Here is a 17,337-nt window from a genome sequence, read left to right as displayed (position 1 = left end):
AAGAAGAAAAAAGATGACCAACCAATGGAACTGCATAAAGTACTTTTTTTTTTCTAAGAAAAGTAAATCCTAGCAGCTAAGCTGTATATATGCCACTCCAAGGAAAATGGGGTGTTCTCCTTTCAACAGCAAAGGTTTAATTATTGTAATTTATGACACTTACATGTTCATCACATTTCAATATCTTGCTTTTCTTTTTCTTCTTTTTATTTTTTCCTTTTGTGTTGTTCTCTTCAGAATTTGCCCAACATTCAACACAGCTATCACCATCATCCTCTTTGTCTTCACAATGATGAACACAGGAGTCATCACCTGCAGGAATCAATAACCTTTATTTATGCTCTTAAATTGGCTATACAGTAGAAATAATTGAGAAGCTCAATCTGAACCTACCATGCTCATCATGATTACAAATGCCTTCAGTGCAGGCAACATCCGACCCCTCCCGGGAACCTGTTTCACTCCCTTCCATGCTAGATGAATATCCACAATCACTACCATTACAGTGTGGAGACAAGCCTGAGAATAAATCAAGTTACAATTAACACAGAAATAAACATATGAGCACAAAGAGTGAACCAACCATAGACCACAAAAAACTTTTAAAATTGATGGCTTATGAAAGTAAAAATTAAATAATGAAAATATGATCAAGAATTTACAGTCTTTTGTTTCTGTCAAACAATAACAAGTTAAAGACTATTATGAGACAGGAAACATTAAATATTTGACTGAACTATACGATATTCTTGGAGCTATAAAGCAGTTTTGTTTTGTTTTTAATTTTTTATTTTGCAGTTTTTGGCTGGGGCTGGTGCCCTACTCCTTTGAGCCACAGGCGCCACCCGAAATCAGTTTTAAATTCTAGATTTCAGACTCTTCAAAAAGTTCTTATGTTTAAAAGAAAGAAAGAATAGACTTAAAAGTTTATTATATTTTATTTTATTTTTGAGACAGAGCCTCAAGCTATCACCCTGGGTAGAATGCCGTTTCATTACAACTCACAGCAACCTCAAACTCCTGGGCTCAAGCAATTCTTTTGCCTCAGCCTCCCAAGTAGCTGGGACTATAGGCACCCACCGCAATGCCCAGCTATTTTTTGCTTGTTAGTTGTCATTGTCTGGGAGGCCCGGGCCAGATTCGAACCCGCCAGCTCTGGCAAGCGCTTGAGCTACTGGCACCACCCTGAAAAGTTAATTTTAAAAAGTTATTTACTTACCTTTCTTTATTTTAGGGGACCCCAAAAGATTGCCACTGCTAGGACAGGTACATGATGTATTTTCATTGGTAACAATTACTTCTACACAACTATTACCATCTTCAGTGCTCCCACAGGCTTTGCAGCTATTTTCTATGAAGTCTGTTTCCTGGAAGTATCACATTAAAAAACAGTAAAAAGCTTTACCTCCACAATGGCTACATTTTAATTTCCTTAACATTAACTAATTAGGTAGGAGTTATGAAGTTAACAATTGAAAAGAATATCCTCATGAAAAATCATTAATTTACTTCAAGATTGTGAACCAACTAAACTCAAGTTAAGAGTATATGTAATCAGGCAAGTCTAGGACAGCATGTCTCAAAATGTGGATCTAGCAGGGTGCATTGGGTCACACTGAGGCAGGTGGACTGCTTGAGCTCAGGAGTTTGAAAGCAGCCTGAGCAAGATCCCCATTGCTACTAAAAGTAGAAAAACTAGCCAGGCCTTGTGGTGGGCGCCTATAGTCCCAGCAACTCAGGAGGCTGAGGCAAGAGGATCGCTTGAACCCACGACTTTGAGGTTGCTGTGACCTATGATGCCATGGGCTACAGAGTAAGTTTAGAGACTAAGACTCTGTCAATAAAATAAATAATGAAGAAGTAAGTCAAAGTGTGGGTCTGCTGACCTTGTTACCTAGGTCAGAACTATCTTCATCAAATACTAAGATGCTATTTACTTTTTCAATGTATAGTACAACACTAATAGTACAAAATCAATGGTGGGTAAAGTTGATGGTGTCTTAACAGAAATCAAGATACTACCAACAAAAGTGTATACTAACAGTTGTATTCTCCAACTGTCAAGTACTTTTAGCAAAAATAAAAGGGTATTTCATTTAATGAAATGTGTCCGATGAAGTGGTAAAAATATTAATTTCTTTTTTTAGCAGAACTGCTTATATCTGATAAAAATATTAATAAATTTTTAATAGTCTATGCGACTATTTTAGTATGCATTTCTATTCTATACCAAAGTACAATGGCTGTCTCAAGGAAAAATACTTGTGCAACTTTCTGAGTTGCAAGCTAAACTGTTTTTTTCCTGAAACATCAATTGCACTTCAAAGATAAACTATGATTATTCAGACTTGATTATTTAGCAGGCATTTACTCAAAACCAAATGAAGTCAGCCTGTCACTTCAAGGGAAACACACAGTATTTGTTGTCAATGATAAAATTCAAACTTTGAAACAACAAAGACATTTGAAACCTTGTCAACATTATTGTAAACTTAAAGGTTCCAAATACTTAAGACTTTTCTGAACTCAGTGAACCAGTATCTTTCACATGAATTCTAATGCATAATGTCACAAAATCATGCCTGAATAAAAGATCTATTCAAAACACAATGCAGTCCAATGGATTTTAATTTAACAGAAAGTATGAAAAGGTCATTGATAAAGTGTCAGATTCCGTGTTGCAACTATTCTTTCAGGAACTACTACTAGTCAAGTTGTAGTATCAAAGAAGAATATCCACAACTATCTGAAAAGGTTTATATTAAAATACTTCTCCCTTTACCTACTAGACTTTCTTCACATGCTTAAACCAAGCCAACAAATGAAAAACAGGTTGAATGCAGAAGCAGATGTAAGAATCCAGCTGATTCCTTTTAAGTACAAACATGAAAGATAACTTGTAAAAACTATAAAATAATACCATTCTTCTCACTCTCATTTTGTTTTGTTTGGAAAAGTTACTTTTCAAAAATGTTTATTTAGTTAACTTACAATAGGGCTTATTATTTTAAATAATTTTAAATGTCTTTAATTTTTAATATAGTAAATATTGATAAATATAATCCATATAAACAAAAGCTCATTGGGCATCTTAATTTTAAAAATTCTGACTTATGGCCAGGCACAGAGGCTAATGCTTGTAATCTTAATACTTTGGAAGGCTGAGGTGGGAGAATCACTTGAGGCTAGGAGTTCAAGACCAGCCTGAGTAATATAGTAAGATTCCATTTCTACAAAAAAATTAAAAAATAAAAATTGTGCTCAAGGCAGGGAGGATCACTTGAAGCCAGGAGCTCAAGACCATCCCAAGCAAGAACAAGAGCCTGTCTCTACAAAAATAGAAAAATTATCCAGGTATGATGGCACACACCTGTAGTCCCAGCTACTCGGGAAGCTGAGGCAGGAGAATCTCTTGAGCCCAGAAATTTGAGATTGCAGTGAGCTATGATGCCTCTGCACTCTAGCCTGGGCAATAGATCAAAACCCTATTTCAAAAAGTAATAATAATAGTTCTGGCTTATATAGACTGTAGTAGGATACAAGTCAATATAAAAACTGCATGAGCTCACATCTGGAAAAGCAGACTAAAAATGCCCACATCTGGCTCAGTGCCCATAGCTCAGTGGTTAAGGCGCCAGCCACATACACTGGGGCTGGTGGGTCCAAACCCAGCCCGGGCCTGCTAAAACAACAATGACAACTACAACAGCAACAGAAACAACAAAACAATAGCCAGGCATTGTGGCTGGTGCCTGTAGTCCTAGCTATTTGGGAGGCTGAGGCAAGAGAATCACTTAAGCCCAAGAGTTTGAGGTAGCTATGAGCTCTGGCGCTATGGCACTCTACCAAGGGTGACAGCTTGAAACACTGTCTAAAGAAAAAAAAAGCCCACATCACATCTAGCAAAAATCAATGCAGTCATCGTTCTTTATCCATGAGTTTCAAATCTATAGAGTCAACCAACTAAGGCTCAAAAATATTTGGGAAAAAAAATTGTATCTATACTGAATACACGCAGACTAATACAGAATAATAACTATGTACATAGCATTTACATTGTATACAATATTATAAGTAATCTAGAGATGATGCAAAGCATATGGGAGGCTGTCTATAGGTTATATGCAAATATCACACAAATTTACATCAGAGACTTGATCACCTGCAGATTTTGGTACCTATGGGAGGTCTTGGAATCCATCCCCCAGAGATAATCAAGACACAACAGTACTTCTATCTAAAAGTAATACCTACAACACTTAGGAGTTGATATTAAGAAATACTACCTTCTCTTGGCTTACTTCCTTTTCATCTGCTGTTTGTAAGGGGGTAGGAATATCACAGACACACTTATTTTTTCGTCTATTCTTCCGTTTTTGGCGTTTCTTTTCTTGCTTGAGTTCTCTTACTCGTTCCTCTTCTGAAAATTCCTCACAAAGTTGTTCCAATCGGCTGATACCCTGTACTTTTTCAACAGTCATCTAATATAACAAATTAGAGTGAATATTGGCCAGAACTTCATTTTCAATGGAAATTCCAATTTATTAAATTTAAATATCATACATAGAGAACTAGCATTTCATGCTGCAATTTTGCCAGATAGTCCCTATAAAAAATCTTACTCTTTAATCTTAAATGATGACACAGTGTTAAAAATCTCAGGAAGCTGACAACTAATCCCTATGCGAAAGGCATACTTATACACATTCCTATTCAAAACTGGCAAGATTCTAGTTTTAAATTTCAGAATTTTAACACAGCAAAATTTACCATTCACTCATTTCTTCATATAAAAAAAGACTATTTGCCCTGATTAGATGATCTAATTGCTGAATGTACAAACATACAACAAAAAAGGAATAAGACATCTGTTCACCAAGAACTAGTACAAATCTCCTGACTTCCCAGAAGAGGGTAAAGTTCATGGACAGACTCTGGAAAAAAAGAGTTCATAGCTTTCATCCTATTTTCAAGCGGAACCAATGACCCAGGTAAAAGGTTACAACCAAGCCCAAATTATATACAAAATGTTCACTGACCAAGTATGCTCTATAGAGTATCACTAAAAAAAAAAGTTACCAAGTCACAAGCACTAAGCCCAACACTAGCATTACAAAGAGCTGTCAGTGTGCTTCTAAAAAGGAATTCTTACATCACAGCATTCAGACAGTATTTACTTCAGACTATTAGACATCAGTAGTCAACTAAGACTCATTAATGGTTTCTAAATTTCCTATTTTGGGGTTGCTTTTAACTTTTTACTAGTTATGTTTCATAGCAGCATCTTCGTAATCATCAACTTCAGTTTTCTACTTGTATAAAGATTAAAAATCAAGGCTGGAAGAGCAAGAGGATTAAAAAATAAAGAAAAATCCAAAATTTTCTTCCAAGTTCCATTTCTCCAGAACCCCTCCCACAGAGGCCGTGAAACTGTATCAGTGGATCACAGGCCTCTGAGGTACTGATGGCTTAATTAAGATTCAGTCTAATAACTTGACTAAGCTACCTTGGACAATGGAATGGCTGTCATCCTTACCTCAAAACTCTTGCGTAAAGCATCAACACCAAGATAGAAAAGCATCTGCCACGTCTGCTCTTCTGCCCGCAGTTTTTGCCAGATTCGATGCAGTCTTTCATACAGATGAATTCCCAAGCAGGTCAGAACTTCTTCTTGAGCTATATCTATTGTCTTAGCATGCCTTTCTCTTCGCCTACAAAAAGCAAACCACACATTAACTCCTGATATCCTTAAGTGAAACATCAAAAGATGGATTATAAACCATAATACCAACCTAATAACAAGACAGTTAGTTATACATTTACACTCAATTAATGTATGTATAAAAATATACAAGCACATATGTATATACTCAATGAGAAATACACATGCAAGTAGAACTCAGTCCTAATATTGCTAAAATAAGGTAATTCAGGAACTGGCTCTAACGAGATGTGTTTTAAGTCACAGGGAAGTCACATATATGTAAGTATCTAGCTCATCGCAGGCATGACAGTTCCTTTCATTTCCAATTACAACAATTTTTTTTTCATTTGTTTGGTTATTTGGTTTTAAGGGGAAATGGAGAAAAGCAATGTCAAGTGATTCAATCATGGGCAATAGCCCTCTAGGCCAATCTTTACAAAGAGTTCACAGAACTTTAGTGATAAAAGAGGTCTCTGTATTCTAAAATGCCTAGCAATAAGTAGGCACTCAGGTGAGACTCGATATACTAAACACAACGGCAAATGGGTTTGATTTTATCTATAAATAATATTTTCACAAAAAAGCCAGAGATGGCATTTTAGGTTCTAATACTATTTAGTAGTACTGTATTATACACAGTTCATGAATTACATTCAGGAAAGCATTTCTCAACTCCCTGCTGCAAAGATCTCATGTCCTATGCAAAAACCAACATGATGAATAAAATTTAAACATGATAATGCAAGAATGGAGTGAGAAAAATCTCTTGTAATCATTTTCAAATGAAAATGATAATCTGTAATAATGAAAGCCAAAAAAGCCTGCCTCCCTTCAAGCAAAGAGGAGCAGAGGACTGAAACAAATCTCTAAGAACAGTTTTTCCCTATTTTCACTCAACTAACAAATGTATTTTAAAGAAAATCAGGCACACGTACAGACACACTTTAATTTATACATATATCATGTGTACTGAGGCAGAAGGTGATGGAAATAAACTTTCAGTAATAAAATGAAGCAAAGCGCTAGATAGCCCATTCTAGCAAATTACATACTCATACCCTCCTGCGAACTCTGGCTCTGCACGACCCAAAAGATGTGCAATAAAGTCTGTTTCACAGCAAACATGTATGTGTCGTTCATGTGGACAGCACCGCAAACCTTCATAAAGTGCAGCACAGTAGCCCTTTTCTTTGCTGCAATCAAGTTCACCAACAAGGATATTGTATGCTCGAAGGACTTTATTTTTGCAATCAGTGCAAAACCTGTTGAAAAGAAAAACCTCAAACTTAAGACCTGGCTGTGTAACTATTTCATCCTGCATATAACAATGTACTAGACAATGGCACTCCCTCCCATCTAGAGTACTAACAAAAGCTTTCATACACACATTTGAAACATATGTGTATAAGGTAAACACAAATTTAGGGATTACAAGAATGTAGCTATATCCCCACTTGCAAAAGATTTTTAAAGGAGACAAACACATGGCCTAAAAGAATGAGATAGATAAATACCCATTATTTCACTAAACACATGCCCACAAAATTTTAGCTGCCAAGGACCAGCACATTTCCACTTTAAGAACTATTTATTTGTACAGGTCAGAAATAAAATAAGAGAGGCAACAAACCAATGAGTCTTAGCTAAGTTACCTTTCCATCCAGCCTTGGAAAATAGATGGCATCTTGAACTAGTAAACCTTGATTCTAACTTTTACTATAGTTTTTTTTTTTTTTTTTTTTTTTTTTAAAGACAGAGTCTTAAGCTGTTGCCCTGGTAGAGTGCCATGGCATCATCAGCAACCTCCAATTCTTGGGTTCAAGTGAGCCTCTTGCCTCCACTTTTCTATTTTTATTTATTATTTATATATTTATCTTGAGACAGAATTTTACTATGTCACCCTCGGTAGAGTGTCCAACTCACAGCAACCTCCAACTCCTGGGCTTAAGCAATTCCCTTGCCTCAGCTTCTCAAGTAGCTGGGACTACAGGGGCCCACCACAACACCTGGCTATTTTTTTGCTGCAGTTGTCACTGCTGTTTAGCTGGCCCGGGCTGGGTTCGAACTCACCACCCTTGGTGCATGTGGCTAGCGCTATAACCACTGTGCTACGGGGGTCAATCCTGTTTTTCTATTTTTAGTAGAGACAGGGTCTTGGTCTTGAACTCATGAGCTCAAGCAATCCACCTGTCTCGGCCTCCCAGAGTGTTAGGATCACAGATGTGAGCCACCACACCCAGCCTACTATAACATTTTTAATACATCACTAGCTAAGCATTTTGGGGTAGGGAGGATAGGAAAGTAGTTATGTATATTTTTTAATTTACTGGTAATTTCCAAAATGTCAAATTCTTTCTGAAAACTGCATACTTCTCAATACACAAATATAGATAGTTTAAAATATCTATTTAAACTATTTAAAATAGTTATTTTACTATTTAAACTATTTAAAACTATTTAAAATAGTTTAAATAGTTAAATATATAAAGTTAAATATATAAAGTTTAAACACATAAAAATGTGGTTTAAACTTAAGCATATACAATGGCAAAAGTATAGAAGACCTTGTGAATGTGGAAGGGAAATTAATTTTCTTTTAGAAATCAAATATTAATCAATGAGAAAGAAAAAAGTATAGCCTTGTTTCTTTGAATTTTTGGGAAAAGAAGAACCTAGTTAGTTTAAAAAAAAAAAAAAAAAAGCCAGGCTCACAATAACAGTAACTGACTGAGAAGATCAGTAATGACAGAACAAGGAAATCTTGATTTACATTCACCTCCCAAGTGAGTTCATCTACTTCCATGGCATCAACCAACACATCTATAAAAGCGACTCATAACTCTTACAGTCTGTTCAAGTCTCTGCTCTTGTCTGAGGAGCAGACCAATCCTGAAAAATGGTGGGACATCACAGGGATCCAATAGGCAACACCATAAACTTACTGTCCAAGGGCAACATTATTCTTTTTCCATTCCCTGGTAAGACTATCACCATTCACAAAGTCACCCAGGTTGGAAACCTCTGTTAATTCTAACTTCTGCCTAGATTCCCCTGTTAAGGTAGAGCTAACTGTTATCAATTCTGTCTTTCTTACATCTCTTGGAGGCCCCTTCTTTTCTTTCTTTCTTTCTTTCTTTTTTTTTTTTTTTTTTGAGACAGAGCCTCAAGCTGTCATCCTGGGTAGAGTGCCATGGCCTCACTGCTCACAGCAACCTCCAACTCCTGGGCTCAAGCGAGTCTCCTGCCTCTGCCTCCCAAGTAGCTGGGACTACAGGCTACAGGCGCCCACCACAATGCCTGGCTATTTTTTGGTTGCAGCCATCATTGTTTGGCGGGCCCAGGCTAGATTCGAATCTGCCAGCTCAGGTGTATGTGGCTGGTGCCTTAGCCACTTGAGCCACAGGTGCTGAGTTGGCCCCTTCTTTTCAATTCCCTCTAATCTGGTTTAAGTTGCCTAGACTATTTTTAAAGAAGCTTCTTAACTATCTTCCCTGTTTTTACTCTTCCTAACACTAATGCATCTCTCACACCAAAATAATTTTTCTAAAACATATATGATCATCTCTTGGCTTAAAAACCTCTTTCTTGGCTCAGCGTCTATGGCTCAAGAGGCTAAGGTGCCAGCCACATATACCTGAGCTGGCAGGCTCGAATCCAGCCCAGGCCACCAAACAACGACAGCTGCAACCAAAAAATAGCTGGGTGTTGTGCAGGTGCCTGTAGTCCCAGCTACTTGGGAAGCAGAGACAGGAGAATCGCTTGAGCCCAGGAGTTGGAGGTTGCTGTAAGCTGTGATGCTACGGCACTCTACCCAGGGCGACAGCTTGGGGCTCTGTCTCAAAAAAAAAAAAAAAAAAAAACCTCTTTCTTCATTTCTATCATTTGATTTATACTTTTATTTACCCCTATAATGTCATGCATAAGTTTGGTGTACAACTTTCTCACCTAATAGCAGATAATTATGCTGCTTATGATGATTTATGTTAAATTTAAGGGCTCTAAGCCAGTGGTTCTCAACCTTCCTAATGCTGCGGCCCTTTAATACAGTTCCTGTGGGTCCAAAACCCACAGGTTGAGAACCACTGCACTAAGCCTATATGGTAAATAATGCTGACAAATGTTAAATCATTACGTTTGGATTAAAGACCTAAATATTCACACCTAAAAACTATGAAACTCCAGGAAAAATTGGGGAGAAGCTTCATGACATTGGAATGAGCAGTGATTTCTTGGATACAACACCAAAAGCACAGGTAGCAAAAGCAGAAACAGAGAAATGGGACCACAGTCATGCATAGCTTAATAATGGGGAAATGTCCTGAGAAACAAGACAATTTCATTACTATGTGAACACAGCATGTACAAAGCTAGATTGTATACACATGGAAAGCCAAATGTCCCAGCACCATTACTAAATATCAATCATTTGCCCTACTTAATCTGCAATTCCAGTATCAAGTGTCATATCAGATTTCTACAGACAGTATGCTCGATTATAATTTTACAGGAGAGCTATGATATACGTGGTCTGCCACTGACCAAAATGTCATTATTTGGTACATGGCTATACATCAAACTTGAAGCAGCAAAGGAAACAATCAACAGAGTGAAAAAGTTGAGTCAACAGAGTTGGCAACCAACAGAACGGGAGGAATCATTTGCAAACTTTATACTACATAAGGGATTTATATCCAGGATATAAAGAACTCCTATGACTCAATAATAAGAAAATAATCTGACTGAAAACTGGGAGAAGCATTTGATTCAACAGTTCTCAAAAGATGATATACAAATGGCCCACAAACATAAAAAGGTGTTTAACGTAACTAACCACTGGAGAAATGCCAATCAAAACTGAATGAGACATCACCTCATACCCATCAGGATGTCCACTATCAATAAAACAGGAAATAACAAGTGTTGCCAAGGATGTAGAGAAGTTAGAACCCTTGCATGGTGTTCATGGGAACGTAAAATGGTACAGTCATTATGAAAACCAGTATGGAGGTGCCGGATCCCATATTGGAACCACCAGTATGGGGTGCCACTTATTGGGGCCCAGGGACACCGTGTCTCTGGTCCCAACCCAGGGCCTCTTTGAAGCTGGGACACCAGGTCTCCGGCCCTAGCCCACGAAACTGTCGCAGGCTACTGCACCAGCTTCCTCAGGGTAGGTCTCATTCTGGTCTTGGGTGCCGAAGCACCTTAGAAGTCACAGTCAATATTAGTAGGAGCGAGCATCTCAGCAGTAGTCTGTCAGTCTTAGGTTGAGCAGCAACTTCTCCTGAGGTTATTTATAGAAGTGATAAACCACAGGTGTGGAGACTGCTATGCAATAATGTTGGTGTTCTCGTCACATAATCTTATGTGCTCTCATGCTTTTTAATGAGAGACCAATGATGTTAAGTGATGTTTAAATCCCATCCCCAATCCCTTATCGCCAAAGTACTTCTCACAAGTGCCTCCTATATGGAGGTTTCTCAAAATAAAGATAAAATTACATCAAATAAAACATATGATCCAGCAATCCTACTTCTGAGTATAAATCTAAAAGAACTGAAAACAGGATTTTTTTTAAGACAGAGTCTTACTATGTCACCCTCGGTAGAGTGCCATGGCATCACAACTCACATCAACCTCAAACTCTTGGGCTTAAGCAATTTTCTTGCCTCAGCCTCCCAGGTAGCTGGGACAATAGGCACCCACCACAATGCCCGGCTATTTTTTTGTAGTTGTTGTTGTTCAGCAGGCCAGGGCCAGGTTCAAACCTGTCAGTGCTGGAGTATGTGGCTGGTACCCCAACCACTGAGCGATGGGTGCCGAGCTTAAAAACAGGATCTTGGGCAGCGCCTATGGCTCCAAGGGGTAGGGCACTAGTCCCATATGCTGGAGGTGGCAGGTTCAAACCCAGCCCCAGCCAAAAAAAAGAAAGAAAACAGGATCTTTAAGAGATACTTGCAGACTCATGTTCACAGCAGTATTATGCACAATAGCCAAGATGTGGAAGCAACCTACATGGCTACCAACAGATGAATGGATAAAGAAAATGTGGCATACATATATAATCTGACGTTAGTGGGCTTTAAAAAAGGAGGGAAATCCTGTAATAGTATATTCCAACGTGGATGAATCTTGAGGACATTACATTAAGTGCAATAAGCCAATCACAAAATTCAAATACTACATGATTCCACTTATATGAGGTTTCTAAAATAATCAAACTCATAGAAACAGAAAGTAGAGGCTCGGCGCCCATAGCACAGTGCTTACAGTACACTGAGGCTGGCGGGTTTGAACCTGGCCTGGGCCAGCTAAAACAACAACAACAAATGCAACAAAAAATAGCCAGGCATTGTGGTAGGAGCCTGTAGTCACAGCTACTTGAAATCGCTTAAGCCCGAGAGCTTGGGGTTGCTGTGAGCTGTAATGCCACAGCACTCTACTGAGGACACCACAGTAAGACTCTGTTTCAAAAAAAAGAAAAGAAAAGAAAGAAAAAAACAGAAAATAGAAAGGCAGTAGCCAGTGGTAGCCAGTGGGTGCGAGGAGGAAGAAACAGAGCAGTTTTAATCATGCAAAATGAAAGTTCTAGAGATCTTTCATCATCTCTACGAAAAACAGAAAAAATTAGCCAGGCATGGAAATATGTTCCTGTGGTCCCAGGTACTCAGTTATTTAGGAAGCTGAGGCAGGATGACTGCTTGAGCCAGCAGTTGGAGATTATAGTTTCCCTTAAGGAAGGAAAAATGGACACAGAAATAATAAATACTTCCATATTTTCAGGTTATAAGTGGGAAGTTTACATTTTTAGGTGAATTATGTGGACAAATATCAAATACAGGAGAACCTCCACAGTTAACCACCTCACTTCACTGACTACTTCCTTAAGTTGACCTAATTTTCTTAGACCAGACATGCACCATAATTACTCAATGGAAGACTGATGTCTATATATTGACCACCTCTTAAGTTGTATCTTGACCACCTGGACTATGACATATAATATTAATTTACCTTTTATATGACTCACACCTGTAATCCTAGCACTCTGAAAGGCCAAGGTGGGTATCACCCACCTGAGCTGAGGAGTTCAAGACCAGCCTGAGTCGGGCATTGTGGTGGGGGCCTGTAGTCCCAGCTACTTGGGAGGCTAAGGCAAGAGAATTGCTTAAGCCCAAGAGCTTGAGGTTGCTGTGAGCTGTGATGCCACAGCATTCTACCAAGGGTGACATAGTGAGACTCTGTCTCAAAAAAAAGTTTGAGTTTGCTGTTAGCTATGACGCCATCGGCACTCTATTTACCGAGGGCAACAAAGTGAAACTCTGTCTCAAAAAAAAAAAAAACAATTTACCCCTTGATGTGAGTCCACTCTATATCAAGGGGTAAAAGGTGTTGGCTTTTCCCCTTAGTGGTATTGTTTTTTCTTTAGTAGAAGTCCTTTTTTCATGTTTTATTATCACCATGTATTGAATTAGGCCCAATGTCCTATTGTTTATCATGCATTGTAGATTTTTTTCAACATGAAGGACTGGTCTGAATTGGAGCAGTCTCAGTAATTGGAGCAGTTTTCAGTAATTCTACATTTACTGAAAAATTTTACAGTTAACAGTGACATGGCAGCCAAAGGAAAGAACTCAAAGAACTGAAGAAAAGGTTGATATTCTACATTTTCTGGAAAGCAGCAGTCAAAGAAAGACAGCAGAACTTTTTGGTGTAAGAACATAGTTAGCAACATTCAAAAACGTTAAGTACTTGGAAAAAGAAGGAAGGAAAGCAGAAACCTACAGTAGAGAAAAATGTCCCTCAATGAAGTCACATTAAATTGATTCAAACAAATGAGGGCAGTTAATGCCCGAATGGCCAATAATCCAAGTTGCTGCTAAAAAATTTGCACAGGAATTCAGGGTGGCAGATTTCCAAGCAGCACGTAGTTGGCTCAGGAAATTTAAACTGCAACATGAGATCTCCCAGAAAGTCTTGTTTGGTGAACTTAATGAAGTTGTGGAAGAGTTCATTACAAAATTCCCAGACTTTGCCAGAGGCTTCAAAAAGATGACAATGACATCTCTAATGCTAAAGAATGCAGACTCTTTTTTAAAGTGATGCCTGACAGGAGCCCTGTCATGAAGGGTGACAAATCTAAGAGTGGAAAACTTTCCAAAGAACATTTCACGGTTCTGCTTTGTACTAGCTCAACTGTGGAGAAACTAAAGCCCTTGGTGACTGAGAAATCAGCAAAGCCATAGGCATTTAAGAACCTGAAGCCCGAAACACCTCTCTGTCACTTGGAGATGTCAAACAGATGTGCCTGGATGACTAGTGCCCTATTTGAGGAGTGGGTAAGGGATATCAACTGAGAAATGAAGAAGAAGAAACAGTCTACTCTACTGACAGCAGACAACTGTCCTGGCCACCCCTCAAGTCAGTCATCTCACAAACGTGACAGTGTAAGTTCTGACTCCAAACACGATTTCAAAAATCCAACCTCTTAAGAGGACCAAGGCACCATCAAAGAATTTAAAACACACTACCAAGCCCAGCTCCTGCAGTGGTTCATTACTCAAACACAAACCTGTGGCCTACCTGTGGAAGCAACCTCATTCCCTGCATCAGTTAGCACTCTGGATGCTGTCCTCTGGGTCAGTTCCACTTGGAATAAAGTTCAGCCAGAACTATACAGAAGTGTTTCAAGAAAGCTGGATTTGTCACACCCCAAGAGCATGATGTTTTGGCCACATCAGAAAGCTCATCTCCCATGGCAGAATTTGAATGAGTAGATTTTGAAGGTTCTGTTGCAATGGGTGATGAGGTAGCACCCTGTAATGAACCTGACCCAGAAGCAATTTTCCAAGTAACACTAACTGAAGTACAGACCCGTGTAAAAGTGCAGCAGCTGATGAAGTGGAAGAAACAAGTGAAGATAGAGAAATTGCAGACTCCAAAGAGGAGGATGTTAGGCATCTAATAATGCAGTTGAAATCATCTGTTGTGGGAACATGCCCAATTATGCTGAGTGGTGTAGACTGTGTTGTAAGAGTGCTTTCTTGACTTATGTTTGTATAAGAATAAGAAACAGGGCTCGGCGCCTGTGGCTCAAGTGGCTAAGGCGCCAGCTACATACACCTAAGGTGGCGGGTTCGAATCCAGCCGGGCCTGCCAAATAACAATGACGGCTGCAACCAAAAAATAGCTGGGCGTTGTGGCGAGCACCTGTGGTCTCAGCTACTTGGGAGGCTGAGGCAGGAGACTCGCTTGAGCCCAGGAGTTGGAGGTTGCTGTGAGCTGTGATGCCACAGCACTCTACCCAGGGGGACAGCTTGAGGCTCTGCCTCAACAAAAAAAGAAACAGACCAAGATTGACTCTTCTTTCAGAAAGAATGATTAAACCATGAGAAAACAGTAAGTGTTCTGATTTTGTATGATACTGTACATACTATGTTTGAATTATGTATGATTTCACATGATTTTCTCTAATATACCTGTGCAAGAAAGTACATATACAGAATGTACTGTAGGCCTGGTTCCTTCCATCTCCATAAGTTGACCAGTTTGTTACAGTCCCTTAGGTGGTCAACTTATAGAGTCCTACAATAATAAAAGTTGAAATATTTCCCTATTTTATTGCTATAAACCAAATTGTACAAGTTAAAAATACCATATGAACACCATAAGAATGACAGTGACCTTTACCATTTGCAAAAGTAACATTGCACATAAATTTAAAAGAACTTTTTAAGGCAGAGGTTTTCAGTTTCCTGACATTTCTATTATGTTCTACCATAATACGTAACTGGCTAAGTAGTGTATTAAATCTTTATTATAAAACGCTAAGAAAAAAAATGTAAATACTACCCAAAAAGCACATTTGTTAGAAGTATATAAATCATTTTCAACTGACTATACCTCAAACACTCAAACAGTACTTAAAACAAGAATAGGAAACATAAGAATGATGAAGGACTTGCAGATAGGGCAACCAAATGTTTTCCAATGCGCTTTACTATGTGCCAGATATTGTTTTACTTACTCTGATCAACCCTCACAACAAATTTAACTTACTCCAATTATAAATCCAATTAAAGTCAGTACTATCATTTTTTTCTTTCTTTTTTTGTGTTAAACCTTATGTTCTTTCTAACCTTTTATTAGTAGTAATTAACATAATAACTACCATTTTCTTTTTAAGTAAATTTATTTCAGGTTAATGTGAGGGTACAAACAACCAGGGCAAAAAAATTGATTTTGTTAGGTAGAGCCCCTCTTGTGATTATGTCTCACACACAAAAGGTGTGCCACTCCTTGCCTATTCAGTGAGAGCACCCCGATCCCCTCCCTTTTCCTTGTTACCTGTGCCCCCAACTTGAACTGAAGTGTTTTTCTCCTATTTGGGCATGAATCAGATCATCTACTGGTTTCATATTAGTATTGAGTATACTGGATAACTGCTCCCATTCTTGTGATACTTTACTAAGAAGAATGGATTTCAACTCTATCCAGGATATTACAAAAGATGTGCAGTCACTATCTTTTTTTATGGCTAAATAGTATTCCATGGTGTGCATGTACCACAATTTGTTAATCCATTCCTGAGCATTAAGGTTGTTTCCACATCTTGCCAATTGTAAATTGAGCTGTGATAAACAATCTAGCGCAAATATCCTTATGATAAAATGATTTCTTTTCTTCTGGTAGATGCCTAGTAGTGGGATTACAAGGTCAAACGGGGGATTTAATTTGAGATCTTTGTGGATTCTCCATACTTCTTTCTAAAGAGGCTATATTAGTTTGCAGTCCCACCAACAGTAAGAGTGTTCCCCTCTCTCTATATCTGTGCCAACATCTGCAGCTTTGGGATTTTGTGATGTGGGCTAATCTTATTGGGGTGAGGTGATATCTCACGGTGGTTTTGATTTGCATTTATCTGAAGATTAGGGACAATGAGCATTTTTTGGTATGTTTGTTAGCCATTAATCTGTCTTCCGTAGAGAAAGTCCTATTCATGTCTATTGCCCAGTGATCTATGGGAATGTTAGCTTTTTTTGGTTGATTGAGTTCTCTGTAGATCCTAATTATCAAGCCTTTGTCCAATTGGTAATATGCAAATATCTTTTCCCATTCTGAAGGTTGCCTATTTGCTTTGGTTGTTGTCTCCTTAGCTGTACAGAAGCTTTTCAGTTTAAGTCCCATTTAGTTAATTCTGTTGTTGTTGCAATTGCCATGAAAGTCTTCTTTCTTCATAAAATCTTTCCCTAGACCAATATCTTCAAGTGTTTATCGCACACTTCCTTCAAGGATTTTTATTGCTTCATGCCTTGACTTAAATCTTTTATCCATCTTGAATCAATTTTTATGAGTGGCGAAAGGTGCAGGTCCAGTTTCAGACTTTCACATGTGGATATCCAGTTTTCCCAGCACCATTTATTGAATAGGGAGTCTTTTCCTCAGTGTGTGCTCTTGTTTGGTTTATCAAAGATCAGGTAGGTGGCTGTAAGATGTTAGTTTTATCTCATGGTTTTCTATTCAGTTCCAAATGTCAGTGTCTCTATTTTTGTGCCAATACTATGCTGCTTTGATCACTATGGACTTGTAATGTAGCATAAAGTCTGGTTATCCTTTTTTTTTTTTTTTTTTTT

The 17,337-nt window shown here is 38.3% G+C and overlaps 1 protein-coding gene across 4 annotated transcripts in view; it reads right to left on the bottom strand.

Annotated features, from left to right (window-relative positions):
- GGNBP2 (gametogenetin binding protein 2) overlaps positions 1-17,337 on the bottom strand; it is a 46,601-nt gene that overhangs the window by 3,265 nt on the left and 25,999 nt on the right. For 2 of the 4 annotated variants that reach the window (XM_012808792.2, XM_023516606.1), the window contains 6 exons: positions 6,757-6,966; positions 5,537-5,711; positions 4,287-4,481; positions 1,220-1,367; positions 394-519; positions 164-312 (listed from right to left, as the gene is read on the bottom strand). In XM_012808792.2, the coding sequence (XP_012664246.1) occupies positions 164-312; positions 394-519; positions 1,220-1,367; positions 4,287-4,481; positions 5,537-5,711; positions 6,757-6,966 (1,003 nt within the window). The remainder of the gene's footprint in view (positions 1-163; positions 313-393; positions 520-1,219; positions 1,368-4,286; positions 4,482-5,536; positions 5,712-6,756; positions 6,967-17,337) is intronic. The other 2 variants (XM_012808793.2, XM_003795607.1) reach the window with 2 other exon arrangements.

Source organism: Otolemur garnettii, unplaced genomic scaffold (assembly GCF_000181295.1).
Source record: "Otolemur garnettii isolate 467f Iridium unplaced genomic scaffold, OtoGar3 scaffold00094, whole genome shotgun sequence".
Classification (NCBI taxonomy): domain Eukaryota; kingdom Metazoa; phylum Chordata; class Mammalia; order Primates; family Galagidae; genus Otolemur; species Otolemur garnettii.
The sequence above is the reverse complement of the archived record's forward strand: the minus strand, read 5'-3'. Positions and strand labels throughout refer to the sequence as shown.